Here is a 21,026-nt window from a genome sequence, read left to right on the forward strand (position 1 = left end):
CCAATGAAGCCACACCCGTAGCTCTGTGGATTTTTCAAATTAAAATAAAAATGTTTGCAACAGGATCACCCTGTCCTCCCCAGGCTGGCCTCAGTTTGCTGGCCCTCTTGCCTCGGCATTTTTAAGTCATGGCTTTCCAGGGATGCACTGGCACACTCAGCTTTAAATGTTTTTTTTTTTTTTCTTTCTTTCTTTCTTTTTTAAACACACAGTCTCATGCAGCCCAGCGTGGCCTCAAAAATCTCTACGTAACAGGAATGACCTTGAACATCTGCTTTTTGGTCTGTAACTGCCAAGACCTGGGATTACAGGCCTATGCCACTATGCCAGGTTTTATGTGGAAGCCAACACTTCAGGCACCCTACCAACTGAGAGCTGTACCATCCCCTCAACTTCTTTTTCCTTGAAGAGATTTGAAAGAGACTGAGAAAGGGGCCATCAAGGGTCTCAAATGTCTGCTGTCATTTTATTTTATCAAAACACTTTAAATGACTCTCCCCCTCCCCCGTATCAGACAGAAGGAGATAAGTGGATTTTGAGACATCCAAACTTAAATGTTTTTTAAAATATTTATAAATAGCTCACTTTTGCAAGGCTGCCCTTGAGTGTCTGTCACGTATGGGGACAGCTATGTGGTGTGGCAGTGGCTTACTCTGGCTCATGGAGTCACCTTGCCTGTTTTGTGTTGATGAATATGTTTTTTGTCTTAATTATTTCTCTTGCCTCTCCTTCAAGATCGGGCCTCAAAAACTTTACTACCACTATGCCGCTCCCACTCTTTACACCCGCACACTGGCAACCCTCCGTGGGCTGGGGATATAATCACACCCAGGTGTCAGATATCAGCCCCAGGGGTGAGGGGGGTCTCCAAGTGTCCCTGCATGGCCCATCAGTGGCCTGCCTCCCAGGGTGCCCACATAACACAGCCACTGCTGTTGCCAGCCTGCAGGGTATGGGGACAGGGAGGGTAGTCAGGTATTCAGAGTGGCCCCTAGCCCTCGTGTGGGGCTGAGGTGGGAAGCCTGTTGTATTTACCCTGGTAGAAGACATCCACACACGGCTGGTCTGAGCTGATGGTTTTCAGGATTTTCGGGTAAGAAGGAAGAATCCTGATGATGTGCCTGTGGTACTCCAGCAGCTTCTTCGCCGTTTCGATCTCCGAGATGCCCTCCGGCTGTATCAGCCTGTTCTGTATTTCAGGCTCAGGGGGCCAGTCGAAGGTGGTGTGATAGATCTCTGCACAGGGAGAGGCATGGGGTTAGAGAAGCACTCATGGCTGCTGCACTGCCTGCCTGGTGCTGCCCAGGGATGTGGCTGACCACTCCCAGTCAGCAAGTGTCTCACTAACAACAATGATGCATGGATCACATCAGTTGTTACTCATAGCAACAACAAATAATGATGGGGTTGGGGACAGATGTAGCTTAGTTGATAAAGTGTTTGCTTCAAATCCACAAAGCCCTGGGTTCAATTCCCAGCATGGCAAAAACCAGGCGTGATGGTCTGTGACATTTACAGGTTTGGTGGAGTCATGGCAACTCTCTCAAACCTAAGGCCGGTATACCATTCCCCCTCCAGAACATTCCGAAGCTGGGGTCCCTCAAGTGCCTCTCTCTTCTTCGGCCTTCTATAATGGAGGCAGGAGGATCAGGAGTTCAAAGTCCTCCTCACCTACATAGCAAGCACAAGGCCAATCTAGACTCCATGACTCAAAGACTCCCTATCACCTCAAGAAAAAACACAGTGGTGCCTCTCAGCCTGGAACTGAGGGCAACCATGGATCTCTGAGTTCTCGCTTTGTGCTGGGCCCTGCAGATGCAATTCATCCTTACAGAATTTGAGCTTTCCAGCTTCTAAACGCTGACACCATCGCATACACTAGCAAGATTTTGCTGAAAGGACCCAAATATAGCTGTCTCTTGTGAGACGATGCCGGGGCCTAGCAAACACAGGAGTGGATGTTCACAGTCAGCTATTGGATGTATCACAGGGCTCCCAATGGAGAAGCTAGAGAAAGTACCCAAGGAGCTAAAGGGATCTGCAACCCCATTGTTGGAACAACATGATGTACTAACCAGAACCCCGGAGCTCTTGTCTCTAGCTGCATATGTATCGAAAGATGGCCTAGTCGGCCATCAATGGAAAGAGAGGCCTATTGGACTTGCAAACTTTATATGCCCCAATATAGGGGAATGCCAGGGCCAAAAGAATGGGAATGGGTGGGTAGGGAAGTGGGGGGCGCTATGGGGGACTTTTGGGATAGCATTGGAAATGTAATTGAGGAAAATATGTAATAAAAATATTAAAAATTAAAAAAAAAAGAATTTGAGCTTTCACCCCAAGTCCAGAGAAAACCAAGCCCAAGAGAGGCACCTTCCCCTTGTCCCCCAGCCCTGTCGATGTGGTTACTTAAGATCCCATTCACAGCACTGGTACTTCTTTAGGCAACTCATATACTGTACTCCTCCACACACAGAGCAAGCAACGTGGGGCACATGGCTTCCCAGGAAGAGGGACACCAGCCCCGCTGAGCAATGTCCCCCATGCATGAATCTGAGGCCCAAGACCAGCTCTGCAGAGTCCAGTTTCCTGGACATAGTCAGTACCCAGAGTCCCACTTCCTAAGGACAAGGCTGCCTTCACCCAAGATGACCTCTTCCCTGCCTTCTGGGATTTCTGTTCCTGGTGGCTTCTGAGTCTGCGACAGTCCCTCTCAACTGTGGCCCCCTGAGTGCCTAGAGTAGACAGTGGGACAGGGCATTCTCTCCCAATCTTTGAATCCCTCGGGTGGGGTCGTACCTCCGGTGACAGGGTCTATCCGCTTGCCCACATTTCTCTCGATCAGGACAGTGTCTGGAGCATTAAGCACAACTGGGCAGGGAAGAAAGGAACAAGCCAGGTATGCTGGGATCAGGTACCACATGTCTGAGTGCTCTGCCATGTGATCACATTCAACCCCCCCCCCCCATGTTACCCATCTCCCAGATGGCACCAAACCATTCTGAGACCAGTCCATGGTGGGACATGTCCCATCAATTTTCACTGTGTAAAATCATAGTGTAGAGATCTCTGTGATTCAGACCCTGCCACCCTTCCTTCCCTTGGTTTCCTAAAGAGGCCTTCAGCAGGGACATTCCTTACACGAGGAACCCTGCTTTTCTTACTGACTAGTCCTCAGTGGATTTAGCCTGTCAATGAGGCTGGACTTCACCTAATGTCTTTTCTTGCTGGGTTCCAGGCCCTTGAAACTGTCCTGTGAGCAGTGATTGGGCCCAGGGTAGAGGATGGGCAGTGCCAGCACTAAAGAGCAGTGCATGCTCAGGGCAGCAGGGGCCAGGGGTTTACTCACTGACGTGCTTGGGCGCCAGCCCCAGGGTCTGGATCATCAGAGCCTGCTCCCGCCTCTCAGGGATGCCGTCCAGGATCCAGCCCTAGAGAAACAGTACGGAGAGGCTCTTCACTGTAGGTTTTTACCTTCACTTATTTTGTGCACACATATGTGAGTGGGTGAGTAGTATGCATGCATGTGCAAATGTGTGTTGTGTGAGTGTGTACATGTGTGTACTGTGAGTGTGTGCATGTGAATGTGTACTGTGTGTGTACATGTGAGTGTGTGCGTGCATGTGTGTGCTGTGTGAATGTGTGCTGTGTGAGTGTGTACATGTGAGTGTGTGCTGTGGGAGTGTGTGCATGTGAGTGTGTGCTGTGGAAGTGCCACAGCACACATGCAGAGGTCAGAGACAATTTTCAAAAGTTAGTTCTTGGATTCTACCCAATGTGGGTCCTGGGGATTGAACTCAGGCCACTGAGGTTGACAGCAAGCACCTTTACCCTCTGAGTAGCCCCTGCCTATTTTACATTGTGTTTTAGAAGGTCTAAAGAGTGCTGGAATCTTTGAAGTCAAAGAAGTGTTCTTGACAGCAGCAACACCTTTGCAGCTGCTCATGAACCTTCGGAGCCAGAGCTCATGAACAACTGCATAGCAAGCACTGAGGTCCTGGCTTCCCACAGCCACCGCAGCTACTATCAGCATGTGTCCCTGCCAGCATGGGCCTTCGCCGCCTCTGCTTTTGAAGGTTTATACCACATCCCTAAGTGACTGAGCCATGCTGCCAGCTTTGCCCACAGCTTCACGAATCTGTAAACATTTTTCACCATCTGCGATGGCTATTCTCGGTTGCCAATTTGCTTACATCTGGAATGAACTAAATTTTAAAGGAAAATGGAGGGCACACGAGTGAGGGATTTTTGCTAAATCTGAAGTAGAGCCACTCCTAATACACAACTCAGAGGTAGGAAGATGAGACACGCCTTTGACCTGGATTGTGACACGCCTTTAACCTGGGCCACCTTTTGGCTGGAAGCCTATATAAGGACATGAAAGAAGGAAGTTTCTCTCTCTCTCTCTCTCTCTCTCTCTCTCTCTCTCTCTCTCTCTCTCTCTCCCCCCCTCTCCCCTCTCCTCTCTCTCCTCTCTCTCTCTGCCTGTTTAATTCTCAATCTTTCTAGCAAGTCCATTCCTTCAGTAGCATTAGAGCCTTCTTCAGGAATCTGACATCTACTGAAGACCCTCTGAGTTATCCAGCTTTGTGGATGAAACAACTACTGAACCCTTTGACTTTTCATTCACAGTCAGTCCCTGCTGGAATAGCTGAACCAGGGCCTGTAGGTCATTCTAAGAAATCCCATATATAGACATTATATATATATACACACACACATATATATATACTTACATATACACTATATACATATATATATTCATTCTATAAGTTTTGTTACTCTAGAGAACCCTGACTACACCATCATAAATGTCACTGCAGTGAACATCTCTGGGTGCACAGCCCTTTCACATGTTTAATTTTTTCTGGGATACAGGATTGCTAAGATAAGGGGTCACTAGGTTCAAAGCCCAGCATAGCAGTGCACACTTAACAATCCAGTCCCATCCCTGGAAAGTGGAGACAAGTGCATGGCTGGGGCTGGCTTGACAGACAGCGAGCGACGACTGTCTCACATAACAAGGCGATGCTGTTCCTGAGGAGGAGCCCCCAAGGTACCCCTTGCCTTTACAGGAAATGCACACATGTGCATGCACACATGGACACACAATGTATTAGGGTTCTCTAGAGGAACAAAACTGAAAGAATACATACACATCATATACATATACTACATATACATTTAAGTGTACATGTGGGATACGTATATATATGGGATTTGTTAGAATGGCACTGCCTTGTGGTTCAGCTTGCCCAACAATGGGCAAAAAGTCCAAGAATCTAATAATTGTTTTGTCCACAAGGATGGATGTCTCAGACAGTCTTCAGTATACACTGGACTATCAGAAAGTAGTCTCCAAGGCCAGTGAAGGAATAGACTTGCTAGTGAGAGCAAGGGCAAGCAGGCAGAGGGCAGGCTTCCTTCTTCCACACCCTTTATGATGGCTGCCAGCACAAGGCACGAGCAGATTGAAGGTTGAATTTTCTAAAGGTGCATCATTCTACTTCAATCCAGCTTAAAAGTGAGTTTTGCTGGGCCAGGCATGGTGGTCCATGTCTTTAATTTTAGCCCTCCAGAGGCAGAAGCAGATGGGTCTCTGTGAATCTGAGGTCAGCTTGGCCTACAAAGTGAGTTCTAGGACAGCCAAGGCTACAGAGAGAAACCCTATCTTGGGGGGCGGGGAGAGAGTAGGATAAAAGCGACCTAAAATATTGTGTGTGTGTGTGTGTGTGTGTGTGTGTGTGTGTGTGTGTGTGTGCCCCTAAGGGGCCAGAAAGAGGCCTCAGGTTCCCTGGGGCTGGAGTTATGGAGTGGTGAACTACCTGATGCCGGTGCTGGGACTGAACTCAGCTCTTCAGAGGAGCCGCAGCACTCAGCTGCTGGGTCACCTCTCCAGCTCTGTCACACTAACACTAGTTTGTGTCTGGTGGCAGAGCACCTGTCTCCCTTCCCTGCACAGTTACCAATACTCAACACTACCCTGGGAGAAAACCTGTCCAACAAAATATAATATACCCCAGACCGCTTTAACCTACACATTAAGAAACAAACCCACATTTTCAAACACTACCCCAGCCGTCTGAGGCAGACTGGTGCCACATTTGCCAGGGTTTGCCTGTGACTGCCAAATGTGTGCCGTGCTTCGTGTTACACACTGATTTTTGTGAAGTCGGTGCCTGCACCCCTGTTTTGGACTATGGTGTTTGTGGGTGCATAAAAAGGCCTTTCCTACCACAAAAGGAGGTAAATATTCTCTTATATTTAAACTGTGATCTCTCATGGTTTCAACCTGAAAATTTAATAGAATGATGCTTTCTTTTGTGAACACGTGAGGCTAAGATCTACTTTGCTGCCTTGAGGCTTCCAGCTGCCCCAACCTTGGCTCAGAACAGTCCTCCCCATCTGAGGCTTTTCTTTTCAAGCTGTAATGGCTGGCAGGAACTTGGCTGTCACCTCTTCCTGACTGTAGATTACTAAGCTATTTTTGTTTAACCTTTAAAGTTATCACAATTTTATAATTTATTGTTTTATATTTAATAGAACACCTTTCCTCCTCTCCTTTTTCAAAAATGTACTCTTTCAAGTGAGCATCAAAACATTTTTTTGTTGAGTTTCCTGCAAGACGGAGGCTCTGAGGACTTGGGAATAACACTGATTGTGTAGATTAATTCATGAGCACCTGATGTTCTATGCAGAATCCAATGACTCGTCTCCCTATTTGTATTCTTCTGTCCAACATCAGCCCTTGCATTTAACAGTTTCTAGAGTCCTTTCAAGTCCAGAGAGTCTAGAGTTAGACCACACACACACACGCACACGCACACGCACACACGCACACACACAACTACACACACACACACACACACACACACACACACAAAACTACACCTTTAGATTTGGAATTCAGATAAAGCAATAGTGACCTTTGTAAGAGGGAAAGTAAGCAATCAAACAGCTTTGAGTTCATCTCACAGTGCAGGGAGGCAAAAGAAGCCCTCTGCTTCTCAGAGACCCTCCCAGGTATCCTGAAGAGTCAGTGTCTCTGTGGTCAAGATGGGCTGACAGGGTGAGACTACACCCCACATCCTGACTTACAAGATGGAGAGCGAATGGCGTCTTTCCCTAGGATCAAAACTCTGCTGCAAACTTGGGGCCAAGCCTGAATTCCCCAGGATACACATAAGAAGTCAGGGTGTGCCTAAAACCCCAGCTCTGATGAACTTGAAACAAGAGGATTTCAGGGGCTCACTGGCCAGCCAGTCTAACTGAAAAGGCAAGTTTCAGGCTCAGTGAGAGACTCTCTCAAAAACTTAGGTGGAGCCAGGCAAGGTGGCATGTGCCTGTAATCCCAGCACTCAGGAGGCAGAGGCAGGTGGATCTTTTAAGTTTGAGGTTAGCCTGATCTACACAGTGAATTCCAGGTTCAGCCAGGGCTAGTTGGAGAAACCCCGTCTCAAAAACAAACAAGCAAACAAAAATACCCTAGGTGGAAAGAAATGGATAACACCAGATATTGACCTCTGGCGTACACACACATATGCACATACACACACCATCATGCCCATATTTCTTCACTCTTGAAATATTTAGGTGACAAAGCCTCCATGGATGGTTTTACGAAAAGCTAAACAAATTTACTGCCTAAAGCATGTTGGAAAGACCAGGCAAGCTGCTTTCATTAATTCTTTATACAGGGAAATACTGCTACGGAGCCTTGGTTTCCGAACTAATGAAGCAAAGGAGAGAGAGAGAGAATTAACAGCCTTTGGATCCCTCAAGTCCTTGTTATAGGCAGCTGACCTTGTTATGGGCAGAAGGGGCTCCTATAGCGGCGGGTGGCCACGGGGACTGAGATGAAGCTGCTGCCGGCCCCTTCCCTTCAGATGTGGAAGAGGGGAGTCCTCGGGTACTTCAGCTAAATTCTTACACACACACACACACGTTTCCTATGATGGGCATTGGGGAGTAATCATGAGCCCAATTACAGCGATCTCTAGTACAAGAGTCGGTTGTTCAGCTTAGAGCCCCCCTCTTTCTTTTTCTTTCTTTTCTTCTTTTCTTTTTTCTTTTCTCCTCTCCCCTCCCCTCCCCTCCCCTCTTCTTTCTCTCTCTCTCTCTCCTTTATTTTTCCTTTTGGTTTGGTCTGTTTTTTGGTTTTTTGAGACAAGGTTTCTCTGTGTAGCCCTGGCTTTCCTAGAATTCACTCCGTAGACCAGGCTGGCCTCAAACTCAAGAGATCTGCCTGCCTCTGCCCCTAGCCCCACCCCCCACTCCTGAGTGCTGGGACTAAAGGTATTTATCACCATATCTGGCATTTGTTTTAAAGACAGGGTCTTGATATGTAACTAGGCTGGTCTCATACCTGCTATATCAACCCCTCCAACTGTACCAAGCCTCCCAAGTTTCCGGACTACAGGTTTGAGTCACTTCTGGGATGTGGAAGAGGCAAGACCTTCTAGAAAGATTTGATTTTAATATTGCCTCATTGTGCATGAGTCCAAAGCTCTCACAGCTGTTCACAGGAACAGTGCTCACCCACTTTTTACAAACAAAAGCTGGGTTCCCAATGACCGGGAAAAAGCGGGACAACACGGGACGCCTCCTTGACTACTGGGCTTATGGTAGGTAACATCCTGTTTGGGTTGGAGACCTTAGGAAGAGGAAGGGGTCTTCAGGTCTGCTCTTACGAGGAGGATGAACTAAAGAAGGGGGCTCCTATGACAAGGCAGTCACTTGTCATACAGGGCAGTGTGGACACCCCCGTCCCTATGCGGTCCATGTGGGTCTACGTCAGTTGCCCTTAGAGGGACAGCGGCTGGATAAAGGCCTCAGTGTAAGCAACCCCAGGCTTGGCACTCGGAAAGCCCTCTTCCTCGGCACACACACTCACAGTGGCTCCCTGTACAGTTGTAAAATGGGCTGCACTTTCCAGGGGAAATGGCAGTCAGAGCTGAGAACATGTTCAGTAAAGCAAGAAGTAGTTAATCAGAGAACACCAACTGCTGCCAGCCATACCAGGGACACCGAGACAATCGCCACCACTGTGCTCTGCTAGGTTCGCAGGTCCAGTGGCCGGGACCGGTCTGGTGCAGAGGTGTCGGGCAACCCCTAATTAGACATATTATCCATCTTCTTGACACTTCGGTGAGTTGCCTGCTCCACACTGGAGCCCTAGCTTTGTTCGGAGCAGGTTAATTGATATTCCGATGCCTTAGCTCACCATACCCCCGTGGCTCAGCTCTGTTTTATCACACATCAAAAAGGCCGTATGCTCAGGGCACTCTGCACAGAGCTGGGGGCCTGCACAGCTGCAAGGGGCATGGTATCACAGGAGGGACAGGCACTGAGCAGATGTCACAGCTGCAAGAAAGGGAAGCGGAGAAGCCAGGCAGCCCAGGGAAGTTGTCGAGGCGCAGCAGAGCCCAGCCTGACGCAGCAAGGCTCGGCCTGCATTGTGCACAACACTGGCCCTTTCTGCCCTCCTGACTTATCAAAGCGCAATTAGCAAGGCCTGTGGAAAGCTTGGTTGCCCTCTGGGCCACTGGCTCTGTGATGTGCCTCCCTCCTTTCCTGGCTCCTCATAAAGAAGCCAGAGTATGGGTGCTCCCTGCTATCTCCTGCCCCAACTGAGGAGCACTTGAGAAAGCTCCATTGGAGGCAGAGGGGCGCTCCTGCTGGCTCCTCCAGGGGCCCCAGGAGGCCAACAGAGGCCTGAGACTTGGATTTCAGTCACATTCCCTTGGTCCAGGGTCTGAGTTACCCAGTAAAGTGTGAGAAGCAACAGAAACCCACCACCGCCCTCCTTTTTCTCTAAACGAAATGCTAGGTGTTCCCCAACACAGGAGAAAAGATGGCTTGTGGGTAAAGAGATGGGTAACTTCTCTAGTTTTACCATGGCCGTCATAATTTTGAGAAACGCGAACTGTTCTTTGTGTGTGTGACCCAGACTGGCCGTGAATTTAATATGTATCGTATCGTCTAGCTTCAGGCTCACGTCATACTCCCGGGTGGGTAGACTACTCTTTTCTCTCTTTGCCTGCAGGAAGGAATTCTACTTGGTTCTGCAATCTCAACATAGAAATGGCCCATGGGGAGGGGAGGCCAACCTTCTCCCTGACCCCAGACCCCCGACAGGATCTGGTCCAGACATACTTCAGTCAGCCAAGGGAACTGGTGAGTCTATTTTCACTGCTGCAAGCTCATGCCTGACTATACCCCATCCCACCCCACCCCATACGCCAACCTTGTTGGTTGTGCAGCTACCACTGTTGTGATACCATACAGGAAAGGTCAGCAGAGCCAGCTCCTGGGCTTGGGGGGATGGGTCTCCAGGTGTCCAGTATATCTCAGCTTAGTTCTTCTGCCCAACTAGCTGAGAATGGATGAATGGGCCTGCTACTCATGATGCAAAACAGGGCCCAACAGGATGATCAGCTGCTTCTAGGGACCCTTTGGATGTCAAAACATAGGCATTTCCTTTTGGGATGGGGGTGGCACAATAGACACCTAGAATCCCAGCGCTGAGGAGTCTGAGGCAGGCCTGCGATGAGTTCAAGATCAACCTGGGCTAAAAAGTGAGAGAAGATCTAAAACAACCCCTCCCCCGACCAAATAACCCCAGAGTTTGCTTTTGTTTACACAGCCCGACTCTCCTGGTAGAATCCTGTTAGTTTCCTAAAATAGTTCAGAGAAACCAAAGTCCCCATGAGGCACTGGAGAAGGCATGGGGAGGGGCACATAGGTTTGTTCAACAATATAATAGCTCATCCCTCTGCTGGCACTGGCCACACACCAGCCACCTTCCCCACTGCCTGTCCCCAGCATGTCTGCTTCCCTCTATTGGTACAACACTCTAAACTCACCTGATTCTGATCCAGAAGAAAACCATCTTCCCCCAGCCTCAGTTTCCTGTGAGCATTTGCTCTGAACCACCCCAGCTCCCAACCCCCTGAACTCGAGGGCACAGCTATTTTCCCTGTCAACCTGAATCTGTCTTCTCATGACTTTCACCAGACCCCCATCACTACTCCTGGAAAAACTGCAGGTCAGCCAGCGGCTGGAGAGGGAATTTGAAGGCTCCTGTGCTCTCTTCCTCAGCTTGCAGTCATCTGCCCATACATCCCTAGTGAGGACCGGATCACATTCACCGAAGCCTCAGCCTGAGGTTCCATGGGCCCTCCAAGGAGGGCTGGCAATGTGCTAGTGACAAGCTGTGTTTGCCTTTTTTTCTGAGCTGAGTTCAAGCCTCCGCTTCGTTTCCAGCCCTTTCCGCCCTAGTTCCATCTGCACAGAGGCCTCACAGTGCCATGGTATGCCAGTGACAGCTACCAAGCCTTGAGCCTCCACAGTGGCTGAGCAATCCATGTCCTCGGACTGACAGCCACTGATGTCCATCCAGTAACACTGCAAGGAGGGAAAGCAGGCAGTCCCTGGTTCCAGACAGGGACTGGGCCACTCAGCTTGGGTAACATCTCTGCCTATGACTTATGACCCAAAATGAGGGTGGAGATTCTAGAAATACACCGAGTAAACGTAAAACTGAGAGTCAGAAACAGTGTTCCAACTTCGTTGGGAAATCAGAATTGTCATGACTGCACGCAAAGTCTCAAAGAAACTTACCTGTGAGCGCCAAGGAGGTTTAGGTTCTATGTGGAATAAAGACATTTCCATGGCTCTCAGGGCGGAAGACACAACCAGCTTCCAACCTCCATCAAGTGGCAGACTCGCATCTCTTTTCTCTTGAGACAGGATCTCACCTATCCCAGGATGACCTTGAACTTCCGATCTTCCTGCCTCCATCTCCTGAGTGTTGGTACTACAGGTGTGTGCCACCATGCCTGCTTTTATGAAGTATTGGGAAATCAAATGTAGGCCTCCTGCATGCTAAGGCAACTGGGCTGTACCCCCCAACCCGATGCCTGCTCTGTTTCGAGCACGTAGACCAGCCTCATGCACTCACTTCCTGCCCTTCCTCTGGGCAATGGGCACCATGCTTCCTTTGTCGAGCTGGTAGGCCAAGCACGTTAATCTCCTTACTGCAGACCCTCTGCCCTCCCTTGCCTCTAATGGGTCACTTGTTCAGGGCCACTGGCAGTGTGTGTGCCAACAAATGCTGGCTCTCCACTATCTGTGAGAACTTCCTCCCAGGTGGCAGTTCTATTCTTCACTGTGGGTGACCTCTGCCCACAACCCTACCCCTCAGTCTGAAATGCAGCGACCAGAACACCGGGTGCCTGGCTTCTTGAATTATGCCCAGTTGCTTTTCAACTCATCCCAATCTCCAGCCTGGGGTCAACTGGACAGGACCAGGAGGCTGGCTATGGCTGGTTCTCCCTTCAGAGCCTCCTGTGTAAAAACCTGCCCTCCTAGGTATGGTGTGCTACCGACCCCACTAGATCATGGTCCTGACAATGTTCTTTAAGATTCTTGGTATTCCACAAGCACACCCGAAACTATGCAAGACCCTCCTCCCCCTCTCTCCCCCTCCTTTCTTATCCTAACCCCTCACTCTTACCCACCTTCTTCTTTCCCTTTCCACCCATCTTCCCAAGTGCTGAGATTAGAGTTTGCCCACCATGCCCACCTATCTGACACTGACCTCCCACATAAAACACAGAAGGAGCCAACACCATCTTCCACCCCAAAGACACTCTCAGATGGTTCGCTCCTCGCTCCTCCGACAGTGGCATTCCTTAACTCAGTTCAAGTGGACACCAGGGCAGTGCATGGTGCTGAGCACCGAGAATGAGGTGCTCACTGCCAGGGACCTAAGCCTGGGACACTCTGGTCATTTCCTTTCTGTATGCTCCAGCCCAGGTATCTGAGAGGTGGCTCAGACCCAGCAGAGGTGGACACAAGCTTCGTGCCCAATAGCTTCTTTTTTTTTTAATTTTTAATATTTTTTATTACGTATTTTCCTCAATTACATTTCCAATGCTATCCCAAAAGTCCCCCATACCCCCCCCCACTTCCCTACCCACCCATTCCCATTCTTTTGGCCCTGGCATTCCCCTATATTGGAGCATATAAAGTTTGCGTGTCCAATGGGCCTCTCTTTCCATTGATGGCCGACTAGGCCATCTTTCGATACATATGCAGCTAGAGACAAGAGCTCCGGGGTACTGGTTAGTTCATCATGTTGTTCCCCCTATAGGGTTGCATATCCCTTTAACTTCTTGGGTACTTTCTCTAGCTTCTCCATTGGGAGCCCTGTGATCCATCCAATAGCTGACAGTGAGCATCCACTTCTGTGTTTGTTTGGCCCCGGCCTAGTCTCACAAGAGACAGCTATATCTGGGTCCTTTCAGCAAAATCTTGCTAGTGTATGCAATGGTGTCAGCGTTTGGAAGCTGATTATGGGATGGATCCCTGGATATGGCAATCACTAGATGGTCCATCCTTTCATCACAGCTCCAAACTTTGTCTGTGTAACTCCTTCCATGGGTGTTTTGTTCCCAATTCTAAGAAGGGGCACAGTGTCCACACTTTGGTCTTCATTCTTCTTGAGTTTCATGCGTTTAGCAAATTGTATCTTGTATCTTGGGTATCCTAAGTTTTGGGCTAATATCCACTTATCAGTGAATACATATTGTGTGAGTTCCTTTGTGATTGTGTTACCTCACTCAAGATGATGCCCTCCAGGTCCATCCATTTGGCTAGGAATTTCATAAATTCATTCTTTTTAATAGCTGAGTAGTACTCCATTGTGTAAATGTACCATAATTTCTGTATCCATTCCTCTGTTGAGGGGCCCAATAGCTTCTTTTTTGTAGACCCAAAGAAAAGGATGCAGGTAGCTGAGATAAAATCCGACTCACTGAGACATGCCATACTACATGGCTTGTTTTAAGAGAGAGAGAGAGAACCTATGCCCAGTGCATTGTTCCCTGAGTGCCCCAGGCTCTAGGAAGTGAAGAATTCCCAAGTCTGATGGCAGAGACACTGTGCTCTGTAAATCCTGATGAAAGGAAGGAAGCGATGCCACTTGGATGTGTCCCAGGTTCTGCATCACCATGGCAATAAAACCCTCTCCAAGTTGCTGCTGGCCGGCAGAGAGGGGATGGTGGTTAAGATCCCACAGAGCCACGTGGTCAGGGTGGAAAGTTTAAGTGGAGGATTCAGGTTCCTTCACAGAGACAGCGCAGCTGCTGCTCTGGGTGCTTTAGATGGGCGGTGGTCGGCTCTCTGGTGAGGCCCCAATGAAAGGTTCCCACCATTAGTGTTTCCAAGTCTCTCATACACCCCGGTCTCCCACGCCCCTGGCTGGCAGCACATCCTGAGACCTGGGGTTCAAGTTCTTCAGAGCCTATCTTTCATGTTTCCGTGGTGCCCTCTGCTGTGGAGTTTTCCAATGTGTTAAATTTATTCCTTCCCTCAACAGAAACAAGGTTCAACCAACAAGATGTCTTATGTTAAGCCACAAGTCTTGTGGATGAATTCCAACTGGTTTTCTTAGTATCCTTTCTGTTTGTTTGAGAAAGGATCTCATACTGTAGCCTAGGCTGGCCTTTCTCAGCAATCCTGCTGCCTCAGCTTCTGAAGTGCTAGGATTACAGGTGGACCATCACACTGACTATGGTAATATAAGTATGGCTCCCATAGACTCCTGTGTATGAATGCTTGGCCATAGGGAGTAGCACTATTAGGACATGTGGTCTTGTTGGAGTGGGCGTGGCCTTGGTGGATGAGGTGTGTCGCCGTGGGGGCAGAGCTTTGCAGTCTCCCATGCTCCAGCTACATTGCCTGTGGCTCAAGATGTAAAACTACAGATCCTCCAGCACAATGTCTGCCTGCACGCTGCCATGCTTCCCATGATGAGGATAATGGAGTAAACGGAAACTGTAAGCCAGTCCCAATGAAATGCTTTTCTTAATACGTCATGGTCATGGTGTCTCTTCACAGCAATAAAACTCTAACCAAGGCACTGACTTTTCTGTTTCAATATATATTTATATATACATATATATATTGGAATATATATATTGAAACAGAATTATATTATATAATACTTTTTCTTCTCAGAAATTATCTACCTAAAACCTTTTACAAGAAGGGAAACCAGGGCTGCTGGTGAGATGTTCTATCAGCGGAGCATCTGCCGGGCCAGTACCAGGAAGGCAGAGACAGGCAAATTCCTCGGGTAAAAGCGAAAGCCCCTATCTCAAGCTGGAAGGGCTGGAGAGATAGCTCAGTGGCTAAACACCTGCTGCTTTCCCAGGGACTCAAGATTGGTTCCCAGCCCCGATATCAGGTGGCTCACAACTGCCTACAACTCCAGCTCCAGGGAACCTACAGTCCTCTCCTGGAGTTCACTGGCACCTGTGTGTACATATACACACCTAAAATGGTGATGATAAGGACAACAACGACAACGATGACGGTGGTAGTGGTAATACTATGGAAATTACTGAGGACGACATCTGAGCATAACCTCTAGCCTCCACACACATGTGCACACACATTCGCACACACATGCATGCATGCACAAACAACATACACGCACACACAGAGACACACAAATAACTGGAGGAGAGGAACCGAGGCGGCTGTGGTCTTGGCTGTGGTCTGAGGGCCAGTGGTCCAGAACTGAGGGTGTTTTCCAGGTCACCACAACAGAGCTTTAGGTCAGCTGCTGTCGCTGTGGCTTTACACACTTGTGCCAGGCACTGTTCTGTCACCAGAAACAGACCCAGGAGGACAGTCAAAGGCTGACCCAGTCTTTCCTCTGATAAGGCATGGGAATACTTGTGCCCGTTGACCGATGATGCATTGTGTCACTCATGTGAAAACACAGGCCTGCACACACTGCATGCACACACTGCGTGCACACACACACACACACACACACACACACACACACATCTGGAGGCTTGAGTGAGGAAGAATTCCCTTCTTGTGTCATTGAGATTGGGACAGCAGCCATTTGTTTCTGCTGTGTGACTGAGGGCTCCCCTTACTGCCGGATGGGGGCTGATTGTGGCATGCTGTGCCCAGAGGCCACCACAGGGGGTTCCTCCCATGTGGTAGCTCTCTGTATGGTCAACAAGGAGACCCTCCTCTCCAGTCTGCTGAGATAAATTACCTGCTCCAGAGGAGGGAACCACACAGATGTGGGCACCAGGAAGTAGGAAACCAAGAGCAGAACTTGGCAGCAGGCAGCCCTGCCAAGGAGGGCTGGGGGACTCTAAGGACACTGCCTGGAAAAGTATAAGCGCACAGATGTCTGTGTGCATGTGGAGGCTGCACATGTGCATGTGTGCATATGAAGGGTGATTCTGCTAGACTCTTGGGCTAATAAGTAAGTGCCAGGGATCTGTCTGTCTCTATCCCACCAGCTGGGGTTACAGATGTGTGCCATGTCCAGATTCCTATTTGTTTTAAAGAAACAGCTGTTCCCTCCGTGTATAACAGCATTTTCTGAAGGGTGAGCTTCCAAGGCAGGTTTCCCCACCGATGTCCTGAGGGGAGGAATCATGTGGTGGTGGTGGTGGTGGTGGTGGCGGCTTAGGGTGACCAGGAGCAGGGTCTCCAGTATGCTCTGAGCTCTGAACTATTTGAATGGATGTTCTGTGGCCAAAAATATATTCCCTTTTTTTTTCTTTCTGCCACATCAGGTTTTTGATGCAGTGCTGGGAATTGAACCCAGAGCCTCCTTCATGCTGGGAAGCCACATGAAGGAAGCCATGGGAAGAAGCCTGGACCAGGAAAGAGAGTGCCAATCACCATATCCAACAGAACAGCCACATGTGGGCCTGGGGCACCCAGCATCTCTGCTTCTGAGCCTTCCTTTCTGCAGACTTCTCAAGCTCATCCCTTCCTCAAGAAGTGGTGTGGGCACTCTGACCTCCGGGACACGACTGTCCCTAAGGGGTACCTCTTATGTCTCTGGCAGGTTGAGCTGCTACCTTTTCATAGTTTTCAAACAAATTGCTAATTTCTCTTTCTCTAATGCATTTGATGGTCACTTCAAATAAAATTCTTCAAAGAGATTGCAAAAGAAGAAAAAAGCAGAGGAAAGAAAAGAAACAGGGCATTAACTACAGACTCCTGATGGGTTACGCTTCCCCGAACGCACGCTCTTCCTGAGATCTTTTTGTGCTCTCAATTACCAATTCTAGTCCCTGTGTAGCTAAATAATAATAATTACCATATAAATGAATATGCATATGTGTCATTTTTCTCCCGAAAAAGCAAGAGAGCCTGCTTGTTTTGGGTGAGGGTTTGTTTTGCTTTTGAACAACCAAAGCTCATAATTAGAAGCCTTGCCTCACCCTGGAAATCTGTCTCCGTCGGGAAGAGATGAAAAACAGCTCCGGATGCCCCTTGAAGGTTAAAAGAAATCTTAAAACAAATTAAAAGAGGTGGTTCTTCCCTCTGTAGGTAACAACGGCTGGGGCACAACCACAGTCACAGACATGTAGGTCAGAGATGCAGACACCACTGTCTTCAAGGCCAGTGCCATCGTTGGACAGGTGGGGAAGTGGGAGGCATGAAGCACAGACAAAACGATGGCCAAGACTCAGGAGACATCCCAACCATGACAGGAGATCCCTCCCCAGTACGACACTGATGTCAAACTCAGGCCTACACACACAGGCACAATCTAGGGTGACACAGGCACAATCACCTGCATGTGCGCACTCGGGAGAGCACACGCGCGTGTGCACACACACACAGAGGAAAACTGCAACCGCTTGAAGAGATAGAGATGGAGCCCTCAGCCTGGCCCCATGTGCTGTGAGCCTGATCAGGTGGCCACCAATAGGTCACGGGTTTTCTAAATAGCACAAATGAGCCTGCCATGAGACAAAGCAGCTAAAGCTGTTCCTGTCATCAGTCACCATGGCAATAAGTATTATAAATATCTGTGTGGTCAACAGTGTCAATCACAACACAGTGTAATCACACGGAATAAGATCGATAACAGGAAATGTCATCATTCTGATGGCAGAGGGAACTCTTGGCAAGGACTCTGGAAGCCTGACTTTCAACATGGTCTACACTGCAGGTTTCCTGTGAAAGGAGGCTTAGACCACGCTTGTAAATAGGCTCTAGAAGGGCTGCTGGACATTAGACTTCATTGGGCTGCGGATGCAGCTCAGGTAGAAGAGAGAGTGCCTGCCATATGCCAAGTCCTGGGCTCACCATTCCCTGCTCTGCACAGACCAGGTGCCATGGTCCATGTCTCTAACCTCAGCACTTAGGACATGTGGGCACAAGGATCAGAGACGTAGTGCCAGGGTGAGCTACGTGACTCTTCTGTATCTTGGAGGGCAAGCTTGAGACACACAACTGAAATCACAGAAGAACCAGTTCCCCCAAAACCATGTTTCAGTTTTAAAGGTTTATTAATTTATATGTACATGTATATGTATGCATGTATGTATGCAGATATGCATGCAACTACCCAAGGAGGCCAGAAGAAGGGATTTGATCCCCTGGAGCTGGACCTATGGGCAGTAGTGAGCTACCTGATTGCTGGGAACCAAACTCTGGTGCTCTGCAGAGCTGCAAGCATTCTTCATTGTTTTGTCGTCTCTAGCCCTTCCTATTGCATTTCTAATGTGTTAACATAAAACAGACAGGCCGCTGAGTTCACGCAAATGTGTCTTGCTGCCAGGACACACAAGACCACACTAACTCAACCTGAGGCACTTGAGACTCTGCACTGCAGGCTAGGCTTCCACACCAGAAACACTGTCCCTGGGATGCAGTGGCATGAGAATAGATCAATCAATCAATGCACTCTCATCAGTCAGTACTGTTTTGTCTACTCTGAGGCTTGAGAGGCCAGTGACTCTCAGAGCTGCTCAGCTGGCTCCAGATGCCCCACTCGGTTCCCACACTATGCAGTTTGTCCTGTTCCATGACACTAAGGAGAGCTTCCTCTTTCCTCCTCTCTTCACCTCCTTGCCTCCCTCCCACCTTCTGTGCTTCCCTGCTGTTATGGCTGAAGGATGGCAAGGAAGCCCACAGGGCACCCCCATAGACATGTCCTCTCTGCCATGACTGCCAGGCCCCTCAGCAACACAGACCAGTATATGCACCAGGTAAATCCTAGATGCTTTTGTAAAGTTTCACTGGGCTGCAGTGTGCCCTTCCAGACACCTGTATGTAGCTGCTTTTCCATTACATCAGAGCTGAATACCTGTCACACAGACATAGAGCCAGCAAGCCCAGCCAATCTCATCACGGCAAAGCTTGTCAGAAGAGCCCAGGCTCTAGGAAGCAGAGGCAAGTGGATCTCTCTGAGGTCAAGGCTCATCTGGTCTACAGAATGAGTTCTTGCTCAGGGACAAGGTCCCAAGAAACAGGAGCACATGTCCTGCTAACCCTCTCTTCCTCTATTACCCTAGTATGTGATCCTGGTATGGTGGTGGTCTGCAAGAAGCATGAGGGAGAGTCCCAGAAGTAAAATTCTGAGGAGTACAACAGGAAGCAGCCAGGGAAGGGGCCTAGGAAGGCAGCTCCGGAACAGGAAGTGACCAGAGAAGGGGCCTAGGAATGAGGCCCAAGAGTTTGGTTTCTCTTTTTTTCTTTTTCTTTTCTTTTTCTTTCTTTTCTTTTCTTTTTTTTTTCTACTGTGGGAATGTCTAAGGCTCTTTAGCATGAGGTTTATTTTGCTCTTTCTCTTTCTTTCTTTTCTATCTTTCTTTCTTCCTTCCTTTCTTTTTTTCTTTCTTTTAAGAATTGATGGTCTCCTAACCCCGTTCTCCCTCTCTCCCATTCCCCCTCCTCCCCTCCCTCCACCTGTTCCTGGTAGGCCTCTCTTCACTTTCTCTCTTCCTCTGTCTTTCTCTGCCTCTACTCCCTTCTCAACTCCCCTTCCCATACCCTAAATAAACTTGATTCTACACTATAAGAAAGAAAGAAAGAAAGAAAGAAAGAAAGAAAGAAAGAAAGAAAGAAAGAAAGGAAGGAAGGAAGGAAGGAAGGAAGGAAGGAAGGAAGGAAAGAAGGAAAGAAGAGAGAGGGAGGGAAGAAGGAAGGAAGTAAGGGAGGGAGGGAGGGAGGGAGGGAGGGAGGGAGGGAGGGAGGGAGGGAGGAATGATGCTTAGCCTGCATTGCCAGCCTCACTGGATTCAGAACCACTGTGGAATCCCATCCCGGGGTGTCCAGGAGAGCATTTCTAAAGGCTTAACTGAGCAGAGAAAACCCACCCTGAACACGAGTGGTGTCATTCCATGGGCTGAATTCTGAGTGAGCACAAACAGCCATCTCTGCTTCCTGTCTATAAACACAACGTGGCTGATTGCCTCACCACCCTGCCACAGTGTCTTCCCCAACACTGTATCCCAAGGAAATGTGCTGAGAAATGAAGGCTTCTATCTCACCCAAGGCTCCTGGGTGGTACAGAGGCAGCAAGGGATGGCATGACCCTACAGTCCTCACAAAGCCAGGTCCTCGTCAAAACCAAATCCCAGAGCAGCCTGAGACTACGTTAGACAGAACCCAAATGAGTCCATTACCTTCCAAGACAAAAAGTCAACATTCCCCAGAGGACAGGACCCAGAGTCTCATGATGTGAAAAGCATCCAGGATAAAACCCACTCAGCCCACGGAGATCAAGGCCAATACTGACTTATGTGGAGGGAAAAACCATTATCAGCAAGGGTGTGGCTCAGAGACCGAAATCATTCACAAAACAAACACTCTGCAGCAGCTACATTTTGTTGTTTTGTTTTTGTTTTTGTTTTTGTTTTTGTTTTTGTTTTTCAAGACATGGTTTCTCTGTATAGCTTTGGCTGTCCTGGAAATCACTCTATAGATCAGGCTGGCCTTGAACTTAGATCCTATCCTTCTCCCTCTGCCTCCCAGGGATTAAATGTGTGCGCCACCACCGCCAGGCAGCTAAATTTTTTTTTTCTAAGCCAATCTAGAAAATACGGAAAGATACAGTGTCTTGGCAATGAAACAGGAGGCAGAAAGAACCATCGAGACCTTAGGGACCGAGGAAAAAACCATCTAGACCTTAGGGACCGAGGAAAACTATAACCCAAATAAAAACCTCAGCGGTGGGAGGA

General features: G+C 48.7%; 1 protein-coding gene across 4 annotated transcripts in view; it reads right to left on the reverse strand.

Annotated features, from left to right (window-relative positions):
- The window catches only part of Ak8 (adenylate kinase 8), a 115,639-nt gene that overhangs the window by 76,232 nt on the left and 18,381 nt on the right, over positions 1-21,026 (reverse strand). For all 4 annotated transcript variants that reach the window (XM_021155506.3, XM_085830912.1, XM_021155504.3 and 1 more), the window contains exons 6-8: positions 3,350-3,431; positions 2,800-2,871; positions 1,036-1,236 (exon numbers count right to left, since the gene is read on the reverse strand). In XM_021155506.3, coding sequence (XP_021011165.1) covers positions 1,036-1,236; positions 2,800-2,871; positions 3,350-3,431 — 355 coding nt within the window. The remainder of the gene's footprint in view (positions 1-1,035; positions 1,237-2,799; positions 2,872-3,349; positions 3,432-21,026) is intronic.

This window comes from Mus caroli, unplaced genomic scaffold (genome assembly GCF_978045245.1).
Source record: "Mus caroli unplaced genomic scaffold, Mus_caroli_1 scaffold_2, whole genome shotgun sequence".
Taxonomy (NCBI): domain Eukaryota; kingdom Metazoa; phylum Chordata; class Mammalia; order Rodentia; family Muridae; genus Mus; species Mus caroli.